General features: G+C 44.4%; 1 protein-coding gene across 2 annotated transcripts in view; it reads right to left on the reverse strand.

The window, feature by feature from the left end:
• Positions 1-16096, reverse strand: part of LOC107123229 (calcium-dependent secretion activator 2) — a 656096-nt gene that overhangs the window by 79790 nt on the left and 560210 nt on the right. The window contains exons 21-23 of one of the 2 annotated variants that reach the window (XM_015426436.1): positions 14801-14948; positions 11404-11418; positions 1974-2048 (exon numbers count right to left, since the gene is read on the reverse strand). In XM_015426436.1, the coding sequence (XP_015281922.1) occupies positions 1974-2048; positions 11404-11418; positions 14801-14948 (238 nt within the window). The remainder of the gene's footprint in view (positions 1-1973; positions 2049-11403; positions 11419-14800; positions 14949-16096) is intronic. The other variant, XM_015426435.1, reaches the window with a different exon arrangement.

Below are 16096 nucleotides of genomic sequence, written 5' to 3' on the forward strand. Positions count from 1 at the left end.
GAAGGAAGGACGACAGGGAGCCAGTTACCAGGCTGAGGTGATTTTATTTTGTCAGTCTTGCACAAACGGTTTATTGAGATGATCAGATCCCTGTGTGTGTACATGTATATCTCTAGAATAGGAGTACATTATATTATTATTTTGAGAAAATGAACCACTGATTAAGACATTGTGGAAATATGCTTAATCACATGTACTATTCAGAGTGTTTTAATTATTATCTTTTCTTTGTGATAGTGTTGTTTATTAAAATTAATATTCTATTGCTTTAAAAATAGATTTATTTATACCTTTCTGTGCAACATTATTTTGGCTATTTTTAGGATAGTTTGACCCCTAGCCCTCTAGTCTCTGTAGAAGCTCTATAGAAGATTCTAGATGTTGGGAAACACTGATGACATTATTTGAAGTTTTTAAACTAGGGATTAAAGTCTTCAAATTAGGCCAAGAACAACAGAGAGGTCTCCAGATGCTTCAAGAAGAGTCTACCTGGGGAGCTGGTAATTCCTAGGAAAAGTGGTCACATTCTCCAAATGTTTTTGTCCATCTTGGCTATTTTATGATCTCACCAAAAAGACCTCATTAACCCTTTATTCTAAAAAAGTAATGATTATAGATTGCAAACAGTGCCTAATCTATGTGGCTTAATGCCCCCCCATGCCCCATGGGGGAGGGGACCAAAAATCTGAAATGGTGCCTCTACTGCATGGCAGCTCTAGATGCCTGGAGAGCAATCCTCTTCGCTTCAATGTTCAGTTAAGCAGTGCCAGGCTTCCACAACCGGAAACTGAAGAAAGCAGGGAGAATGGCTCTCTGTGTGCCAGAAGCAAAAGATGAAATGCTATGCAGGAGGTTCTGAAGCGGCCACCCTATGAGAAAGGGCCACAGGGGTCCCACAAATCAAGTCCGAGTTGAGGCTATACCTTTACTTTTATGCAATTAACACACCGTGGGGGGAAAACTGTGCCTCAAGGCAACAATTTCCCAGCTTGTGTGGTGCTGTCCTAAGTAAAGTAAATTTTTTATAGATTCTGCTAAGCAAGAAAGGACAGGGAAACAGGCATCATGTATGAGTTCTGCACAACTTGAAATCCACAGCTTTGCTTCCAAAGGCACGACACTGTGCTATGAAACAGACAGGCTGCAGTAGGCATAATTCAGGCAAGTTATTTGCCTCTGATCTGTGTGTCTATCTCCATAAAGCTTCAAAGCATGGAATTATTCACACCAAGCAGGTTTGTATCTAGGAGCATTCCAGGACTATGGACAGATACTATGTTAAATGTCTGTGTGTGTGTGTGTATGTATGTGTGGGGGAACTAGAGGCAAACAGCAGCTATTTTCTTTTAGAGCAAGCTGAGGTTAATTCCTCTACCATTCTCATTTTGTACTGAACCCCTTCCCACTCCCTGATTCACGAAAGCTCATTTTCTTAGTGGAGACGTTTTAAATTACGTTGGGTGAAATATCATCAGATTTTATGATTTCCCCTTTAGTATAAAGGAGAACTACCAAGCTGCTACATTTAAACTTCAGGAGGATAATAAGAAAAAGTTTAAACATTAGTCTTTTTAATGTATGCGCAATGGCTAACTTACAATATGAAAAATGAAAATACATTTTCCTGATCTGCAAGGTAACAATGATGCCCCTAATTAAAATCTAATTCTAATATAGTAAAGAAAAATGTGATGGTGCTGGATGCCAGTAATTAATTGAGGCGCTGTCACATGAAACACAAAAGAAATATATCTGATTGACAGACACTGCAGAGCAACAAAAAACCCATTTAAACCTGTAAACATCCTGCAAAACTGGTGAACTGATGGAGTGCTAGTTGATAAGCCTATTTTCCTTTAAAAATGCAGCGGGTAAAATACAAAACAAAAGCCTCCTCTCTACAGAAAGCAGATATGGAAACAGGGTTTTTTTCTTCACACTGCCACTCAGCTACAAAACACAAACACATTTACCTTTGAAACAAGGAGCAAAATTACTTCCTTCACTGTTTCTTCTATCAAGTCGTCTATTTTCGAATGGTATTGTTGCTGCATTTCAGAAGACAAAAGCAGCATTAGTGTGTATATGAACACAGCACTTTTGTCATAAGTCATATATGGTACAAAGCGGCTAACCCTGACAGATCGGATTTACTTAAAATTATCATTTTGAATACCAGAAGAACAAAACCTTGAAAACGATCCACCAAATCAACACTTTCTTACACATGGTATTGAAAATTTTCCCATGTATGCTGTTGAGTTAAGCAGCTAATGGGGTTATTATTTAGATGAATTGAGTTCTTATTCTTATTCAAGCAAAGGAATGTGAAGGATACTTTTTGTCTTCTCTATAATTAAGGTGGCTGTGAATCCCCCCCACCCCCGCCTGGGGTTGGTTTAGCTGTAGAAGCAAGACGAGAAAAAGATTTAATTAATAAAGCACTTTATTTCTGACAACTCTCATTCATAATTTATGTCCTTCAGAAATAAAATGAGGGGCCAATTGTTAAATCTTAAAAGACCTCTTTTGTCATTTGCATGAGTGGTGGTTAATACACCACCTACTTAATCTACTCAAATATGCACAAAAATAAAATTTCATCAAAAAAGCTGAAAAGACAGTAAAAAATTTCCAGGCTATAAAAGGTGTAGCAAATAAAGCAGCTGTCATTTTCTTCCCCCGCCTTCTGCCCCCCCCCCCGACAATGCTGTCTTTAAATCTGAGACTTCCATACTCTGTCTCTATGACAATAGAAGAGACCTTCCATATTGCAGTTAGAAGGTACAAGGGCTTTTCTATTCTCAACACACATCCATTAAAAAAAAAATTATCCCGCCAGAAACATTTGTCTGAGAGCAAAGAATCCCCCACCAGCCGCTTCACCAAAAATGTGACTTGTAAAGACTAACCCTATCTAGGTAGTTCAAGGCTACCTGAAAACAGCATGAGCAGAAACGCTTGAAGTAAAAGCACCAAAATCAATATAAACATTAGCCTAACTTGGCAGGAAGCCCACTGAATAGTTTTCTAAAATTTAGCTTTTTCAAAGGCTATTTGCTTTCTTTTTTCAAACTTTCCACACAAATACACTGAAAAACTTCCAGGAGAGCTGCCCTTTTGTCCCACAAATGCCCACTGTGCTTAGATTAATGGACCAAACATAGTATATACAAGGAAATGGATGCAGATACATGTGTAATGTCAGAAAGGGCCAATTACTGCTTCTGGTAAAATAGACTGCAACGCAACCCACAGTTTCACATTCTGAAACCCTACTGAAATCACAGCAACAGACACGGGGATAATCACGGATCATAGTAAATAATTATTTGGGGGACCAGAGAATGGCAGATAAGAGACAGTGTACTTGAACACAATCCATACTGAAGTGTACACGCTTTGGCTTCCACTAGCCCTCCTATTACCTCAAGTGTAAATGTCTATCAACCTGAGAGTAAATATATACAACAAAAAAGATACAGTGAGTTTTGTTTACCATCATTCAGAGATTGTTAGTAGCTACCACCATCTTGTTTGCTGGATTGACTTCTCAGATTAGCCTTTTCCTCCAGTGTACCCTGCCCCCAAAGCAATCCCTGCCTAGTTGATGGCTGCTTGTGGATGGGTGACTGCTAAAGAGCAGCAACTCATTGTTTAGGTGTGTTATTAGAAGCCCTTTCAGGTGATTGGTTTTCATTCCTTTGGTTTGGTTCATCTATCTTGTCTAGGTATGAGAAAACCGGATAGCTATGCCTTTACAGTGAGAAGAGGAAAATCTGAAGAGAGCTGGCTCATCAGGGTGACAGGAGGGGACTCATTTTTTGTAAGTACCACCTAAAAGAGAATACAAACTAAGCAGTGGGACAATATAGGGAGGGTTCCTTGTGGAAGACATGAAGCGGCAGGAAAGGAATGGGATCTCCTCAAAGGCATAAGGTTTTTGGCTGAAGTTATTTAATCTGTGTTTATTCCATTTCATTTTCTGTATTTCAAAATTACTACAAACCCTGGAATGGGTGAGAAATTTAAAATAAAAATTACATAAGCACATTTACTATAAAAAGTAATTAGCACTATGCACTGAACACTTAGAATATACACAAAATGCACTGGTAACCAATGTGGCACTAGATTAAGATTGGGGAGAACTGGGTTCAAATGCCTGCTCTGCCATGATATTCACTGATTGACCTTGGGCCAGTCACTGTTTCTTACAGCAGTCAATATTAACAGGCTGTTTGTGAGGGTGAAATGGAGGACAGAGGAGACATGTATATGGCCTTGAACTCCCTGAATACAGGACAGGATAAATATATGATTGTTCTGTGGAATTCCCTTTAAATTTCTGTCTCCTTTCTCAGGAGACTTATGCAGAAATCTGAATCTGAGAGCTTGGGTTTTCAAGTCTGAATGATGAATCCAGAGGGAATTCTCTTTTCCTTTCTGTTGTAGATGTCAACATTTGGCTTGTGCATGCATCAGTGCATACAATCTGGGTGGCAAGATTTGAGTTTCTGGGAAAAACAGGTTGCTTACCTGTAACTGATGATCTTCGAGTAGTCATCTGTGCAGTACCACACATGGGTTGGGTGCCTTCGCACGACCTCAATCGGAGAATGTTCCAGAGCTTGCCTCAGAAGTCTTTTTTGGCGGGCTCTCTTCCCGGTCTGGGGAGCAGACACGCACTGCGCATGCCTGGAGCGAAGGAGAGAGTTGCCTCCCACTCAGTTCCTTCAACCGCTACGCACATGTCCCAGTACCAAAGGTAAGTAACCAGGAGATGCCAGCAGTGGGGAAGGCCGGGTGGGATTGTGGTACTGCACAGATGACCACTCTAAGATCATCAGTTACAGGTAAGCAACCTGTTTATCTTCTTTGTGGTCTCTGTGCAGTCTCACACATGGGTGATTAATGAGCTGAACCAGACAGAGGTGGGAGCTGGCAGCTGAAAAAAGATAATAAACAGGATATGACATAACAATATCATTTGGCTATACAATTGACTTCTCAGAAGCGGCAGCAGAAGACTCATACGAAGAGAGATCTCAGCACCACCTGGCCAAAAGCAGCATCTCGTCAAGCTCAAACGTCTAGTGCATAGTGGGACACGAAGATTGAGGTGGAGGACCACATGGCAGCAGCACAGACATCTTCTAACTGGACACCAGCCAGGAAGCCAGTCGAAGTGGATACCACTTGTGTGGAGTGGGTGGTAATACAGGTAGGTATGGGTTGATGTGCAAGCTCATAGCAGAGGGCTATGGTTGAGGTCACCCATTTTGACAACCTCTGCGACGAAATCACGTCACCCCTACATGGGGGAGCATATGCAACAAAGCCTCTGAGACTTTCGAAAGGGCTGCATGTGAGAGAGGTAAAAGGATAGAGGTCTCTGGACATCTAAGGAGTGCAAGTCCTTTGAGGTATATCAGAAGGGTTCGGAAAGAAAGTAGGTAGGACAGCAGACTTTGACAGGTGAAAGGCAGAGACTACCTTAGGAAGGAAGGTTGGGTCTGGCCTGATAACAACCTTATCCTTGTGGAAAATAGTATAAGGAGGATCTACTCAGAAGGCAGCAAGTTCTCCTACACGGTGAGCCATAGTAATAGCAATTAAAAATGCCATCTGCCAGGACAGGAGCCAAAGGTCTGCCGAAGCCATCGGCTCAAACGGTTTAGCCATCAATTGGGTAAGGACCAGAGATAGGCTCCAGGACAGTACCAGCGGCTTTCGAGGTGGACAAGGTGAAGGAGGCCTTTTAGAAAGGACTTTGTGAGGCGGTGCTAGAAAACCCTGGCACCCTGTATTAGGGAGTGATGTACTGAGATCGCAGCAAGGTGCACTTTCAGTGAAGAGTATGCGAGACAAGAGTCCTTCAAGGATACTACATAAGAGAAAATATCAGGCAAAGATGCCTGGTAAGAATCAAAGGAGTTGCGAGTGGATGGCTTTCGAGCATTAAGCAGCACCTCTGAAACAGCAGGAGGAAAGTTTATTGTAGGATCCTCCCCACCATGAGCTTGAGAAAGCTGGGTTGTGGTGGAGGATCCTGCCTCGATCTTAAGACAGGAGATCCGGCACACGAGGCAGATGGAGGAAATGGCCCTTGGAGAGATGCAAGAGGTGAGGGAGCCACAGTTGACGAGGCCACCAGGGAGTGATGATGATGCAGCAGGTGGCATCTGCCACAATCTTTTGGAGAACCCTTGAAATCAGAGAAAACAGAGGGAAGAAGTAAAATAGGGTTCCGGTCCATCTGTGAAGGAATGGTTGACCTCGAGTGAAAAACAGATGACATAGAGCATTCTCTGGGGTTGCAAAACCGTCTACTGTTGGGCAACCAAATTTGTGGAAGACAGGACGAAGGTATCGAGAATAGAGAGACCACTTGCTCTCCCGTGGGGGAGCATGACTGAGTACATTGGCATCAATGTTCTGAACACCGGGTATGTGTATGGCTGATACCAAGATGGAGTGTTGAAGGCACCAGTCCCAAAGCTTGATGGCTGTGCAGCAGAGACAGAGAGAGGCAGCGCTGCCCTGTTTGTTTATGTAAAAGACCATGGCGATGTTGTCTGAGGCGACTTGAACAACCTTGCTGGCCAGCACCAGGAGGAATGAGATCAGGACTTGATGAACTGCTTGAAGTTCGAAGGCATTGATATGGAGAGTCCTCTCCCGAGGCATCCAAGTTCCCTTTGCAGACAGAGGCCCACATTGGGCTCCCCAACCCCAAAGGGAGGCGTCTGTCAATAAGCAGATCTCCGGAGGTGGATGTTGAAAGGGCATGCCAGATAGGAGATGCTGCGGGAGCAACCACCAGGTCAGGGTGTAGAGCACTTGTGCAGGAATGGTGAGAACTGTGTGCCAGGAAAGTCGATGGGAATCGAAATTTCGAAGGAGCCAGAGTTGAAGAGGACACATCTGAAGCCTGGCATGTTGGACTACAAAAACCGTGGAGCCAAAGTATCCAAGAAGTCTCATGATCGAATGAGCAGACTGTTGCGGGTGACAAATGAAGGTGGAGACCAGAGACATTATGTCCTTGGCCCTGGACTCCGGAAGGAAGGCTGTCTTGGAGATGGTGTCGAGACAAGCTCCCAGAAATTGTAAAACCTGAAAAGGTGAAGAGTGGACTTTGTCAGATTCACACAAAGTCCCAAGTCACGTAGCAGAGTTAGGGTAGAGAGGATGTCTCCTTGAAGCTGAGATTTCATTGAAGCTACGAGAAGCCAGTTGTCGATGTAAGGATAAAGGACAATCCCTCGACGATGGAGTTCTGCGACCACCACCACCATAATCTTTGTGAATACACAGGGAGCCATGCAGAGGCCGAAGGGAAGGACTCTGTATTGGTAATGAGTGGCTCCAATGGACAAATGCAGTAAATGTCAATGTTGAAGTCGAATTGTAACATGAAAATAAGCATCTTGAAGGTCTGTCGATATTAGCCACCCGGTTTTTGGAAGGAGGGGAAGGTTCAATTGGAGCGGAACTATTCAAAACTTCTGGCAACAAAGTGATTGTGATCTCGAAGGTCCATAATAGCCCAGACACCGCTGTCCCTCTTGGGGACTGCAAAGTACTTGGAATAGAAGCCTAGAGTTCGTTGTGCCTCCAGCATGACTTCAATGGCCCCCTTGTCGAGTAGTGTAGCTACTTCTAGGGAGAGAGATGGAGTCGGCGGTGTGATGACGAAACGATGGAAGGTCGGGGGTGAAATGAATTCTATGGTGTACCCGACCCGTACGATGGTTAGGACCCAAGTATTAGTGGTAATATCTTCCCAAGTTGGAAGAAAGGGAAAGAGTCACGTTCCAACGGGAGGGGTGAAAGAAGGAGGTGGTGTCAGGCGATGGAGATGGTCAAATGGACTGTTTAGCCTGTTGAGGTTTCTTAGATGCTTGAGGCTTGGACTTTTGAGAGACCTGTCAATAATCGTAGGGTCTACGCTTCCACTGCGAAGTGGCACCAGGGGAAGGTTGGTGTTTATTGTAGTAAGGCTTCCATTGTCAATATTGAGGGCATTGTGGAGTCGAAGTGGAAACCCCTAGATTTCTAGCCTTCTTCCTGCTATCATCTACAGCCTTCAAGGTTTCATCAGTGGTGGCGGCATGGAAAAGGCCTTCACCATCAAAAGGTAAATCTTCAATCTTAAATTTGACATCTGGCTGAAGAGATGTGTTTCGAAGCCATGCATGCCAGCGGAGGGCGACAGAAGAGGCTAGGACCTTGGAGGAACAAGTTATGGCATGTCTAGTGGAGTTAATCTGTTGCTTAGATATGGTACATATTTCAGATAGCACAGCAGACAGTGTGGTCCTGCACTCCTTTGGCATGGTATCAAGGACTGGACGAAAAGCAGTGGTGACATTGAAGGCATATGCCGAAAGGTAGGATAGATAGGTATCAATTCGAATGTTCATAGCAGCCAGTGAGTAGGTCTTTTTAGCAATAGAGTCGATTTTGCGACCCTCCCGGTCCAGAAGGATGGATTGTCTAGGCTGCTTCGACTTCGAGGAGGAATGAATTATCATCACGTTCAGGGAAGGATGATTAAATAGAAACTTTCCCAAGGACTCTTGGATTTTATAAATGGCATCAGATCTCTTCGATAGCGGAGGTACCAAAGCAGGGCAATCCCATGACTCTTTCAGAGCTGAAAGGTGAACCAGGAGCTGCGGTAGGATTGTTGAGGGTGGCAAGTCAGCCTGAACTAACTTGTAAACTGCTGGGGTATCTGTGGTGCCTTGCACTTGAAGGGCAGTGGCCATTCTAGTTATAAGTTCTAAGTAAGCTTTCGGACCTTCAGTAGGTGAAAGAGAACCTGCACGAGGGCCATCATCGTCTATCAAGATGACATCAGGGTCAAGATCACCCGAGATGGAATGGTCAGACACCGAATCTGGAGACGGTGATCGAATATGCTCAGATACGTCTAGAGGCGGTTTAACATCAATAGGAGGATGGTACCGAAGTTCTGATGGAGAACGCTTCAGGGCGTCTGCTGAAGTCGAGGCATCAGGCAGTTGGTTGGGCACCAAGGAGTGCACCGAAGCATCAGAAAGTGAGCGTCTACTATGAGACATGGTTGGGCGGCGGGGACAGTGATCGGCGTCCCACGATGCCCTATAGCGGTCACAACGAGGCATCGGGGACCTCGAGTAGGAACAAGGATGGTACGATCTGCGATGCCTAGGGTTCGGAGACCAAGATCTGTAATCACATCCTGATGGAGATCTGGAAGGCAATCAATGGTAGTCGAATGTCCTGCAATCATAGCGTGATTGAGGTGATCGAGATTGACTTCTCATGAAGTGCTCCCCATCATTCAAAAAGTGGATAGGCAGGTGGGAGTCACGAGATGCAGAGTGGTGTCTAGAAGCCCTGGAAAAGTTGTGACGAGAGCCAGAGGACTTCAGCATCGGTGACTTTGCATGCTGAGCTGGTGTACGTTGGTCCGCTAGGGGTGACAAGGCCAGAGTCAAAACCTGACAGGGCTTTGATTTTTGAAGTGTAGTCAGAACCCAGATAACTGTAGGCGTCGACAGACCTGAAATCACTACTGGATCGAGCTTCGGAGCAGCGCTCAACGTCAATGGTTTCGACTTCAGTGCTGAAGAGTCTGTCTACATGCTTTTTAGATTTATGCTTTTTCAAGGATTTCCTGTTATCCCCCTGAGAGGAGAACTTCTATGGCACAGAAGAGGACTGTGAGGCCGCTGAGGACACAGCCGTATGAAGTGCAGCTTCTAAAAGTACAGTCCTGAGGCGAGCTGCTCTATTACGACGGGCCTGTTTAGTGAACTTAGCACAGTGGGGGCAGGAATATACGCGATGAAGCTCCCCCAAACAAATGAAACAAAGGTCATGGCTGTTGTTAGAAGGGAGTTTAGTGGGGCATCGGCGACACGCCTTAAAAAATGAAGTGCGGCCCATAATAACACCTTCTCTATTGGGGGTGGGGGAGGTTGACAGAAAAGATAATAAAAATCCTTTAAAAAAATCTTTAAAAAGATGAAGAGAAACGGTGATGAGGCACAAAGAGAAAAGAGAGAAAAAATGAAGGGAAAAACTCAGCTGAGGCAACTTGAAGAGCGATCGCTGGAGAGGTGTGAACGTGAGGGTGGTCGAAGAAGAACTGAGTGGGAGGCGGCTCTCTCCTCCACTCCAGGTATGCACAGCGTGTGACTGCTCCCCAGGGCGGGAAGAGAGCCCACCAAAAAAGACTTCTGAGGCAAGTTCTGGAACATTCTCCGATCGAGGTTGTGAGCAGGCGCCCATCCCATATGTGGGGCTGCACAGAGACCACGAAGAAGATTGAACAGTTCTTAAATATAACATTTCCAATATGCTAAATCCAAAGTTCCAAAATACAAAATAGGTTGGCTTTAGGTGTAGCTTCAGCTCTCATTATATTAATTAATTAAGAGAGAAATACCTGGAACCAGTTTAACAAGCTAAAGGGGTTCCTTACGATGTGATAAACTGCTACATGGCTATGATCAATAGCACTTGTGGCTACTGCATTTGAAACAGCAACCAGCTGCAAAGAGAGCCTTTTAACAGTTGTTTGGAAGAGGGTGTTGCTTTCCCTGTTCCAGTAAGGACAAGTTGCCAAATTCCCTTTCCAGCGTAACTATTACAACTACTGGAACCCTGCCACCAGAGCCTGATTAATAGGTAGGTGACTGCCTGGGGTTGAAGGGCTCAGAGGGTGCCTGTCAAGGGCTATCTATTCAAATATCCACTCAACAGATGAAATGAACTGTTGGAACTAAAGAACTAAGGCTAACCCTAATTTTGGAAGCATTCCTACACAGATCTACTCAGAAGCAAGTCCCATTTCAATTCAGAGGGCTTTACTGCTAGGAAATTGTTCTTAGGAGTGCAGCCTCTATCACCTTCTTGTAAACACTAGTTTATACTAGTCCATTCAATTTGGGTGTAATGGTTGAATTTCTGGATGTCAGTACATAACCTCAAAAAGCTTCTAGATACAATTAGAGGTAACAAATGTGGTTTATATGGTATAAATAAATACAGATTTACAGATCATAGAGGGCAAATTGATCACTTTATATGATGGGATAAATCATGTGCATGAACTGTGCATCAAAGCTGTGAAATGAGTTACAAATTCAATAAAAAGGTATTAAAAATGACCAAATGAGGGTGTGTGTGGGCTGCTTCTTGCTGGGGTGCTGTATAGTCTAAGGCTGGACCTGCTCTGTCTCCCATTGTATCTGGTCACCTTGGCGCATCTGTCTCTATTCTGCTTGCAACTGCACATCTACATTTTTGGCAAACGCTTGTTAAGGCCAAAAGAAACAATACTTTGTTTACAAGTAACAACCACGGAAAAAGCTGAAGATAAATTCTAAAACAAAATGAACTTACCCACTGATTAGCAAACTGGGTCATGTGACAGAAAGTCCCCAAAAAAACAAACAATGGGGGGAAATGATGAAAATAATAATTATAAAATTATACAAGAAATAGCTGTCTAAACTGATGACTAAATGAAGTTTATTGTTTAAAAATCAACAGGAAGCATGAAACAAAATTAATCAAAAATGCTATAAAAAGATAAATGCACATAAGTATGACAGTTCTGCACAATGGTAGTGTAGGTATCTGAGACTGCAATGTCTTAAAATCAGGGGTCCACAAATTTTTGACATGGCTCAGAGGCCTACTGTTGTTTCTTGTAGCTAGGGTGGCCAGAAGTGTGGGGTGTTTTACATCTTGTTCCACAGAAGCAAGTAAATGTGTTGCTTTTATGCACTCTGTTCAGTAAAGGTGTTTTTTTTAAAAAACGGAAGAAGTTGATGCTTCCCTGTACAGCATGCAGCCGCATATCATTTTGAAAGAGAAACTCTCTGCCTTTCTGTTTCTGGTAGCTTTAAAACGATTTGACACTTTTAAGCCAGAGTAAGCTTTCCAATGCTGGCTGCTAAAGGTAAGGTAAGTTTCTGGTCACCACTAGTGGATGTGCATTTGTGGATCCCTGCTTAAACCATTTCCCACCTTGGCAGCAACTAGTAATAAAACCACCACCATAATTGATATTTCTATACACTAGCACAATACAATGCAGAATTAATGTGGCATAACATTCTAGTGACTATGACTTCCAATCCCAGGTGGTTCTGGACAGAAGAGAAATCTTTCACTGACAATGGAAGCCAAGGAAAGGCGGGCAGGCAGGCATGTTACAAACCTGCCAGCAAGTGCAAGCTGTTTCTACTTGAATGCTGAAGAGCATTTTTGGGATATGAAACAGAAGAAAGATGATCTAATGAAAAAAATCAGTTAAAGAAAGGAGACAGCACCTTTGTTTAGTTCTCGTAATTAAAGCACTGTACTGCATATCAGGTTCCCACAATCCTTAATTTCACAATACATGAAATTGGATGACTGTTCTAAACAAAGCAAAAATACAATAGGTGTACCGTCTGCCTCTTCTGATTATTGTGTTGTAATTATTTCTTGCCGCCAGGAAACCAGCAGCTCACCTCTTTGCTATCCCACAACCCATTGTGGTCTGTGTTTTAAATACTTGTATATTCACAATAAACAGGAAAAAAATGTGTTGCCGATCAATGGATAATGCTTACAGACCTTCATGGTCATTATTTTGGCAGTCTTAACAGCTAACCTGTAAGGTAGAACAGTCTCATCAGGGCTGGCTCTTTCACTAGGCCAACTAGGGCGACAGCCTAGGGCGCAGATCTCCCAGGGGCGCAGCGAGGCCCTTGCTGCTGCCGCCCGCCCACCCCCTGTTACTCAACCAGTAAAAACTGATTTTGGACTTCACTGCTGCGCCCTGTGCACAAGAACCGGTTGTGTATTTGAACACACTCCCTGTCGGGGGGGGGGGGTAGACTTACCAAACTCCAGGTTGGGGCTTGGAGAACTCCCGGAATTACAACAGTTCCCCAGATTACATCAATCACTTGTTTATTTGTTTCAAATATATGTGCCACCCCTCCTGGAGAAAAGAGCTGTTTTGGAAGGTGGACTGCACAGCATGATTCCCCACTAAGGTCAACTCACACTGACTCAGTTTAGGGGGGAGGGGGCGCCACAAAGCTAGCCTCGCCTAGTACGCAAAAAAACCTCGAGCCGGCCCTGAGTCTCATCATCCCTACATTGCTGCCTGGGGATGGGCATTTCCTCACCCCCAGCCTGTGTGCTGTGGGGGACTTCTGACAAACCACCACCTTAGCTGGCTAGCTGTGTCTGGTGGTAGCTGGGTGAGGTGTGGGGGTTGAACAGTGTGGCCACATTGACTTCTAACCCCCTCATGTGAAAAGAGGTTCTTAAGAGAGGCCAGAAGTTTCAATAAGAACTTGCCATTCTTGCTTTAAATAGACTGGGGAGAAGGCAGTTGACTGACCCCACTGCCTGGTCCATGTGGCGGGGTACAACAGCCAAAGAGAGGAGGGAAGAGAGTGCCTACAAACGATCTCCCCATGTGAGGCCACGAGGATGGTACTTTGTGAAAAAAGAGGTGGAGTCCAAAGGTCCAATCCCTTACATTTGCTGGGGTGAGGGTGGAGACGCTGAGAGATGTGTGCTATTACAGCGGTGTAACTCATATACACATAGGGATCATTTTGTAGAAATAAAGCTGCAGGAGCTCATTAGCATAACTCATTGGCATAACTTATTTCCATATGCCACACCCTCTGACATCACTGGAAGTGTGTCAGAAGGTGGACTCTTTGCATTGCTACCTATGGGGGGGGAGATGCAGATCTGCCCTCACAGAGAGTTTCTGCCTGAATAAGCCTGGGTCTTAAAGGTGCCACTGGACACTTTGCATTGCTACCTTGGGGGGGGGGCATGCAGATCTGGCTTCATAGAGAGCTTCTGCCTGAATAAGCCTGGGTCTTAAAGGTGCCACTGGGGGCCTCCGAGCGTTGGTGCCTTGGGGGGGGGGCATGCAGATCTGGCTTCATAGAGAGCTTCTGCCTGAATAAGCCTGGGTCTTAAAGGTGCCACTGGGGGCCTCCGAAGGCCTTCTACAGACCCTGCACTCCTGCACAGGGCCTGTAGAAGGCAGGGGGGTGGCTGGGGGTGGCTCCAAAAGCTTTCTACAGGCCCTGCACTCCAGCACAGAGCCTGTAGACGGCGGGTGGTGGTGGAGGGGGGCCTCCGAAGGCCTTCTACAGGCCCTGCACTCCAGCACAGGGCTTGTAGAAGGCGGGGGGGGGGGCGCGGCGGGCCACGGGAAGGCTCCGCAGGGAACTTACCTGCCTGCTGCTTTCTCCTCGTGTCCCGACTGAGAGCAGGGGTGGGGGGGGAGCAGGGGGCGGGGCTTATGTGCCCGCCCCCTGGGCTCCTTACTGGCGGAGCGGTGCTCCGGCATGCTCCTGCTCAACCCGAGGCCTGTATACACATATTGGTACTAAGCTGCCAAACTTCATTTCTATGTTAGCAGTGGAGTTAAACGGGACAGGCAACTGAGAGGGCAGGTGGAGAATTAACAGCCAAAACTATGCTAGATCATCTAGATGTTTGTTGTTGTTTACAGGACAGGGGGGCGGGGAGGAGATAAAGGACATGTTAGAATAATGGGGTGCTCCAGTTCCTGGCCAATCCCTTTTTAGTTCTTTGTCCTATGAAAGAAAAAAGTTGAATGAAACAAACAGTTCAATCACAATTCTCTCTTGCCCCTTTCAGCCTGCAATAGCCAACCCAGAGCATTGAATGGAAATTTGGTATTTTTTGTGTGTGCTGCTGTTAATCCTTTTCAGTATACATTTAGGGCACTGACACTTTCACATACCTCCTGCCCTCCATCCAGAATACATAGTTTAGCTGTTTGCTTCTTTGCATCAACCAACACATTGAACATCGTGCATACAGAAGAGGGAATGCGCAAGTCTGTCGATTTGCTTGTCTTTTGCAGCTTGAGTTCAAATGCAATTCTTGTTCTATTAATAAAACATAAATCATAGCAGAAATAACTATCACCATTCTAAATAACTGAAGCATAAAAGCAAAACCCATACCCAACGTGTTAATTTAAAACCTATTTATTTCAAGCATGTGAAAATCAAGCTAGAAATGTTTAGCAACACACTGCTTTAAGCAGTAGAATTGTCATATGCATGTGCCTTAATAAAACTTTCCATGGAGGTGACTGGATAATCATCTCAAGGTTAGGTACTAATCTAACTAAATAACTGCATGCCAAAACATCACACACATAAAACACATAATATGTAGAATGCTTTCTGACAGATCAGCTTCCTTAACAATTTTTTTAAACAGCTAAAACCAGAATATAATGTTGTCTATGTCACTTATTCAGGCACTTTTGACATTAATAAAATGCTGTTAGAGCTTCAGTAAGACTGACAGGGTTTTTTTTGGTAACAAAACCAAAAGAAGAAAAAGAATTGTTCCTTCATTTTTACAGCCAAGACCTCTCATACAAGTATAATTCAAGAGGAAATGATATTAGAAGTTTTGCCTGAAATAACGGAGGATCAGTATGTTTTTACTAATTTAGAGAAATTCATATACTGCCTTTCCAGAGAACTACTTGAGGCGGCTCACAAGGCAAAACAATACTACAATAAAATAATGATCAAGGTTAAAGCCAACAGCAGAGAAAATTCACTAGGAGACATAAAAGCAGCATGGAAACAATATTCAACAGCATTAAATGAAACAACTCTCAGGCTAGCAGCTGGTCATAAAACACACTAAAAAAGATAGAACCCTTTTGTAAAAAGGCCGGGAAAACAGTAGTGCTTTGGCACGATGCCTTAAAGAAAGTGAAGCAGGTGCCAGGTGAGCCTCAAGGGGGAGGGCACCCTAAAGGCAAGACATAACACCACTGTAAAAGCCCTGTCTCTAGTTGCCACCTGCCTTACCTCTGCAGGCTATGGCACAGAGAGCAGTGTTTGAGAAGAGGATGTAAACTGGCAGGCTGAACAGTACAGGAAGAGACAGAACTTCAAAAAACCAGGCCCAAGCTATTTAGGGCCTTAATGGTAACCTCCAGTACTCTGAATTATGTCCGGGAATGGATACAGATAAGCAGTCAGTACAGGTCTGTCAGCAGGGGGGGTGA

Source organism: Gekko japonicus, unplaced genomic scaffold (assembly GCF_001447785.1).
Source record: "Gekko japonicus isolate JY-2015 unplaced genomic scaffold, Gekko_japonicus_V1.1 scaffold943, whole genome shotgun sequence".
Taxonomy (NCBI): domain Eukaryota; kingdom Metazoa; phylum Chordata; class Lepidosauria; order Squamata; family Gekkonidae; genus Gekko; species Gekko japonicus.